This window comes from Sarcophilus harrisii, chromosome 4 (assembly GCF_902635505.1).
Source record: "Sarcophilus harrisii chromosome 4, mSarHar1.11, whole genome shotgun sequence".
NCBI lineage: Eukaryota > Metazoa > Chordata > Mammalia > Dasyuromorphia > Dasyuridae > Sarcophilus > Sarcophilus harrisii.
The window spans coordinates 229726583-229734123 of NC_045429.1; the positions used below are offsets into that span (position 1 = coordinate 229726583).

Here is a 7541-nt window from a genome sequence, read left to right on the forward strand (position 1 = left end):
GCCATAAATTACTAAATGAATGTATTTTATTAAAGCATTCATTCGGATGCTCAATTATATTTTTTCCCTGTTGCATAACTTTGTCTATGAATGTATTTATTTTCTCAAATATGTCAGATTGCTAGTTCTTAGAGAAGAGAAGTGTTTCTTGATACTCCTTTTCTTTTAAATGTCCACTGAACCTGCAACAATACTATGCATATAGAATGTTCTCAAGATGGGCTTAATAAATAAATGTAGGAGATTAAAAAGGTCATATAAAGTATAGGCTCTACTCTCCTAAGGTGGCGTTCTTAAAAAGGCATCTTATGATCCAGAATAAAAAAGTGTTAAAATACTTATTGAAATGACTTGAGCTGAATCAAATAAAAGAGGGTAAATTTAGTTCATTATTCCTTTGACTTCTTTTCAAGGCTAGTCTTCAGTTTATTAGGATGAAGAACCAGACTACAGAAATGGAATTTAAACTGTTGGGAATTTCCAGCCTCCCGGAGCTACGCCTATTTCTCTTAGTGTCCTTCCTGTGCATCTATGTAACTTCTCTGGTGGGAAATTCTCTCATCTTCGTTACCATCTATGCCAGTCAACAGCTTCACACACCCATGTACTTCCTTTTGGGAAACTTGTCTGCCATTGACCTCTTGTGTACATCTACAATTGTGCCCAAGATGTTAGCCAACCTTTTGTCCCAGAAGACTGTCATTTCATTTGTAGGTTGCATGGCTCAAATGTATGTGTTCACATGGGCTTTAGTCTCAGAGGCTCTCCTCCTGGCCCTCATGGCATTTGACCGTTATGCTGCCATCTGCCATCCCCTCCATTACCCAATGATCATGAGTAATCATGTCTGCATTGGGATGGCAGTCAGCATCTGGGCCATTGGCATAAGCAACTCAGCAGTCCATACCAGCTTGGCAATCCCCTTATCATTCTGCAGCTCTCTCATCATTGACCACTTTTTCTGTGAGCTGCCACCCATCCTGAAGCTGTCATGCTCTGACACCCATCTCAATGAAGCTCTAGCTTTTTGTGCAGATGCGATATTTGGGGTGGGGAGTTGTTCCCTTATCCTGGTTTCTTATGGATGCATTATTAGAACAATTCTGAGGATTCGCTCCTCTGAGGGGAAGAAGAAAGCCTTTTCCACCTGTTCTTCTCACCTTACTGTTGTCTCTCTCTACTATTCCACTGTAATTTACACCTACATTCGTCCAACCTCCAATCTCTCTTTGGGAAGGGACAAAATTATCACTGCCCTCTACTCTGTCTTCATCCCTATGTTCAACCCAATTATTTATTCCTTCAGGAATAGAGAAGTGAAAGGGGCCCTTCAGAGGTTGTTGGGATGGACTTCATTCTTTCCCCTAGGCAGAACTGTATCAATTCATGTAAAAAATCATCCATCTTAGATCTAACTCGACACTTTTTCCATTATTTGAGTTGTGCAAGCAGAGGCTAAATGGCCACTTTTTTTGAATTTGATAGAAGACATTCATGTTTCAGGTAGAAGTTGACTAACTATTCTCTGGAGTCCTTTCAAGTTTTAAGATTCTACAACTTTGGAAGTAAGTATTGATTAGATTGTTTAAGCAGCAGTTCAGAGTTTAATGGGAATATTTGGTGAGGAAGGGCAGGAAACTCTCTTAAATTCATTAAATTGCATCACACAGGCAGCCACTTTTCTTCCATACTCTCTGACACATGAAATGATGATTATTTCTAATTTTAATTGTCATGTTGTAACATGCTTGTTTTATAATGAGGGGCTTGTCATATGTATCCACACACATAAATATATACATAAATACATATTTTTTTGTTTAGAATGGGAAACAATGTTACTAGTCATATATTTTTTATTTAGAATTCAAAGAAAGTTTCGGGTAAACCTATAACATACTGAGGACAGAAATATTCTTTTTTCTTCCCATCTCCAGTTTATGTAGTGGTCATTAAACATTTGTTTAGAATAATGGATGACATATTTATTTTATTATTTTATATTATGGTGTCTAGCACCTGATACTTGTAGAATATCATGTAGCAATTATTTATATCCTGTTATGTAGTTAGTCCTGGGTCCTATTATTTAGTAGTAATACACTTATTGATTTAACTATGTAGCTATTTGGATCACCAGAACAAAGAGTATAGGATCCCACCTCTTCTCACATACTTGAGATCCTAATAACATGCAGCCTGAGAAGAAGAACCCTTTGGGATAGAATATCAATGAGATATATAGGCTGGATTAGGTAATACTGTTCTTATGGACACTTAGTCTATTAGGAATATAATAGAGTTGAATAGCAAAGCAGGGTTGGCCACTCATTTTCAACATAATAGCAAATGATATGGAGTCTCCTAAAGAGTGTGAAGAAGCTTGAATATCCCTATATCTTCACCCCATTGCTCTACAGAATGAAATAAGCCTTTTTATAATTGAACCTATTTTCTCCTCTGTTTTCTCTTCTCTCATGCTAAACTCCAGCTTTTGTACAAATACCGAGCAAACTGGTCATCTAAACTGAGAGGCACAGCATTCCAAACCTTCATTCTCAGTCATGCTGTCAGACATAGACATAAAGAAGAGAAGGGTAAAGAGGTTGGCAGTAACTTTTTAGATGCATGCTTCTTCTAAATCACCCAGCCAAGTCTGCCAGCAAAGAGTGAGTGGTCAGGGATATTGCACAGGAATAAGATTAATGCTTTAATTTAGGCATTCTGTGTGAAATATCATGGATAGATCAGGGATAGAGAATAATGGTCAGAAGAATGGGGATGTATTAGCTTTTCCAACTGTCATTCTAGCAGTGTTCAGCAATATTTCTGAAGCATATCTTATCTTTTCCAAGAAAACCCCAATGAGTCAGGAGCCTGATATTACTGAAATGAATACATAGTCATTTGATTAATCAGGAGCTATCTCCACATGAAATTAAGTTGCTTGAATCTTAAGCCTCTGAAGCAAGATTTAATTCCATGTTTTCCTGACTGTGTTTTAGCACTCTATCGACTATACCTAGCTGCTTTATTCAAAACCCTGACTCCATTTCTAGCAATCTTGTATGCCCTGAAATGACTTGCATTCACCTATTTTAGTGTTATAAATTGTCTCAGTTTACCGGTATTCATCATTTAATTCTTTATTGTCTTTAGGATGATTCTAAGATAATGGGTTGATCTGATAAACTCAGTCACATGGTTTCTCTCTTTGGGTAGTCTGGACCTACGCTGCAGTGCAGCAACTTCCTACAACCCAGTTTTAGAGAACTTCCTGGGATACAGTTTTAAGTAACTTGCTCAGGTTTGTATAAGATGACATGAACTCAGGTCTTCTTGATTTCAAGAGCAATTTTCTATTATGCTATGCTACTCTGAATTGTTTTATTTAATGGATGAGAAATCAATCAAATGACAGCTTAATTCAGCTAATAGGTGACCAGAGAGTGGTCTTTCAAAAAGGTGGAGATAAGGGAATACCTTTGGAAGAGTTTTGTGACAGTAATTTTGTAATTACTCCATATAGCTCCAAAGGATCTTCACATATATTAATTCATTTGAACCACACAACAACTTACCAGAGTAGCTAGGAAAAGATAATCCCCATTTTATGGGAAGATATAGAAACACAGCAAATTTCAGTGACTTTACATCTTACAGCTAATAATAGAAAAAGAAAGGCGTAAAATTTAATAAGTCCTGTCTTCAAATCCAGGATTCTTTTTTCCCATTTTATTTTTTATTTTTTTCTATTTTTATTTTTCATTTCCTATTTTATTTTTTCCCCAATCACATGAAAAGATAGTTTTAAACATTCATTTTTGTGATATTTTGAGTTCCAATTTTTTCCTCCCTCCCTTCCTTTGTTTCTTTCCAATATAGCAAGCAATCTAGTTTAGGTAATATCTGTATAACTGTTTTAAACACATATCCATATTAGTAATAGAGTGTGAAAGTGAAGTTTCTGAAATGCCAAATTCCCTCTCCATCTTCTATAAGATGTGAAAGAAAGATCAAAACAAAAGGGAAATATGAGGAAAATAAGTGAAAAAAGTATGCTTCAATCCTCATTCAATCTCCATATTTCTTTATAGATGTGGATGTCATTTTCTGTCCCAAGTTAGTTGGAATTGTCTTGGTTCACTCTATTTCTGAGAATTGTGTCTGTCAGTATTCTGATTCTGCTCACTTCACTCAGCATTAGTTCATATAAGTCTTACGAGGCTTTTTTGAAATCATCTTGTTCAATTGATGTTAGTAGAGTTGTGAACGAATCTAACCATTCTGGAGAGCAATCTAGAATTATGCCCCCAAAGTAATCAAACTGTGCATACCCTTTGATCCAGCAGTGTTACTATTGTGCTTATATCCCAAAGAAGGGAAAGGGACCTGTATTTGCCAAAATGTTTGTGGCAGCCCTTTTTGTAGTGGCTAGAAACTGAAAAATGAATGAATACCCATCAATTGGAGAACGGTTGGGTAAATTGTGGTATATAAATGTTATGGAATATTATTGTTCTGTAAGAAATGAGCAGCAGGATGAATACAGAGAGGCTTGGAGAGACTTAAATGAACTGATGCTAAGTGAAATGAGCAGAACCAGGAGATCATTATATATTTCAACAACGATATTGTATGAGGATATATTATGATGGAAATGGATATCTTCAACAAAGAGAAGATCTAACTCAGTTCCAATTGATCAATGATGGACAGAAGCAGCTACACTCAGAGAAAGAAACTGGGAAATGTGTAAACTGTTTGCATTTTTGTTTTTCTTCCCAGATTATTTTTACCTTCTGAATCCAATTCTTCCTGTGCAACAAGAAAACTGTTCGGTTCTGCACACATATATTGTATCTAGGATATACTGTAACATATTTAACATGTATAAGTCTGCCTGCCATCTAGGGAAGGGGGTGGAGGGAGGGAAGAGAAAAGTCAGAACAGAAGTGAGGGCAAGGGATAATATTGTAAAAAATTACCCAGGTATATGGTTCTGTCAATAAAAAGTTGTAAAAAAACTTATCTTGTTCATAATTTCTAATAGAACAATAATATTCCATTACTTTAATATAGCACAATTTACTTAGCTATTCCCTGATATTCCTCATGTGTATCCATTCAATTTCCAATTTCTTGCCACTACAAAAAGGAGTGCTACAAACACTTTTTGCATATGTGAGTTCTTTCCTCTCTTTTATGATCTCTTTGGTATATAGACTCAATAATGGCACTGCTGGATCAAAGGATATGGCACAGTTTTAGAGCCTTTTGAATATAGTTCCAAAGTGCTCTCCAGAATGGTTGGATTAGTTCATAGCTCCACCAACATTTCTACCAACACCAGTTTCCCCACATCTTCTCCAAAATTTATCATGATCTTTTCCTGTCATCTTAGCCAATATGATAGTTGTGAGGTGATACTTCATAGTTGCTTTACTTTGCATTGAGATGTCATTCTTGAAGAAATATTTAAGACTAATCTCATTTTTCTTAAGCTCATATCAAGTAGTATGTAGCTGTTTAGTTTCAAAAGAAAATACTGATGATTTTCATGGTCATATTTTATGTTCTACTACTTTGATAGATGTGTATGTTATCTTGATTATTAGCTTTTCAAAATTCATCTAGGAGTCCTTCAATGAATAATCATTATCAATTTATGGGAATTTCCCTCTCTTTTAGTCAATAATATAACAATTTATTTTTCTTTGTGTAGCTAGAGTTTAAACAGATAAAGCCAATAATGAAAAGCTTGCTCTTTATTTGTGATGACTTTTCTGAGAAAAATGAAACTGAAGACTGACTAAGGAAACAATGCCAAATCTTATAGAAGATGGAGAAGGAATTTGGTATTTCAAAAACTTCAAGTTCATGTTCTTTTCAGAGGATATGATTATAGCCCACAAAGAAGAACATTAAAATTCAGGTAGATTAGAAGGCAATAGAAAAGATGAGTATAAATAATTTATTCAGGAAGTATTTCTTGTATATCTACTAGGTGCTAGGTGAAATAAGTTGTAATGAGACAATCACAAAGAATGAAGCAATGCCCTGTCTCAAGAAGCTTATATTCTAAAGTTAGATTAATAAATTTTTGGAATATAAATAACAAGAGAATAAATAGTAATATAAACAGTGCTTAAATACATGCTGAGTTATGATGGAGTGCATGGGGGGGAGATTAGAAAAGGCTTCATTCAAAAGATGTTGCTTGTTCTGTATCATAAAAAAAAAGTCAAGGGTCTTCATGAGGCAGAGGTAATGAAGGACTGAATTTAGGACATGTAAAATGTTCAGTGCAAAGGCATGGAGAAAGATGATGAAGTGTTGATTGTATCTGGGGAACAGAATGAAGGTCAATTCACCTGACCAAAGTATCAGTTAAGGAGTAATATTTAAAGAGCCTAGAAAAATTGGTGTGAGTTCAGATCTTTATAAAGTACTTTAAAAGATGAATTCAGGAGTTTATATTTCATCATCTAGGCAATAAAAAAGGTAGGAGAATTGATTGAGTTAGATAGTGACATTAACAGATTTTCTCTTAAGTAAAATTTTGTCAGTTGTGTGTAGAAAGTTCTTCAGTGATGAGACACTTGAATCAGGGAAGCCTTGTAGGAGATTGTTGCAGAAGCCTAGGCTAGAGGTGATGAAAGTCTGGATTAAGGTGATAGCTGTGTGAGTGAAGAGAAAAGACAAAAGGACAAGTTTTTTTCCCAGATGATTAAAATTAACAGCCTACATGAAGCAGCAATGTACAGGGAAGATAGGAGACTTCATGTGCCAAACAAGTCACACTCCTACCTCTACATCAATCAATACTTCTCCTTAAACTTACAGACAGTGCTGAACTTTGTCCAACTATTCTTTTATTTATTTATTTATTTATTTTTATTTAATAGCCTTTTATTTACAAGGTATATGTATGGGTAACTTTACAGCACTGACATTTGCCAAACCTCTTATTCCAATTTTTCCCCTCCTTTCCCCTACCCCCTTCCCCAGATGGCAAGATGACCAGTAGATGTTAAATATATTAAAATATAAATTAGATACACAATAAGTATACATGACCAAACCGTTATTTTGCTATACAAAAAGAATCGTGTCCAACTATTCTTGAAACAGTGTGACTTTTGATCTTCTTTGTTTCTAGCCTACAGCTGTCATCCAGGAAATTATTCTTATGAATGAAAGATCTGACGATTCCTTCTTCAGGTGTCTTTTCAATAGACACAGCTATCAGTTATGGAGCAGAAATGGTTTTACAAATGGAAATAACATTAAATAACATTTAAAAGATCCTCCTGCTTGCTGTCCTAATCTAAGGACAACTAGGCTTTTTTCATATCTCTTGCATATGAATTCATGTGATTGCCTTCCCTTATTTGAAGATGAATTCCTTGAGAAAGAAGACTTTGGCAGGAATAATATCAGTGAACCTCTAGTAGTCCTTGATGAATTCAAGTGAACATGTGTTTTCAGACAGTGACTTAAAATTGTAAGTCAGAGAGGTTATTGATATGTGATGGCCA

General features: G+C 35.2%; 1 protein-coding gene across 1 annotated transcript; it reads left to right on the forward strand.

Annotated features, from left to right (window-relative positions):
- The first annotated feature begins 434 nt into the window (after positions 1-434).
- On the forward strand, positions 435-1409 carry LOC116423603 (olfactory receptor 13G1-like). The gene has a single exon (XM_031968603.1). It carries the CDS (start codon positions 435-437, stop codon positions 1407-1409), a length of 975 nt encoding a protein of 324 aa, XP_031824463.1.
- Positions 1410-7541: the final 6132 nt, after the last annotated feature.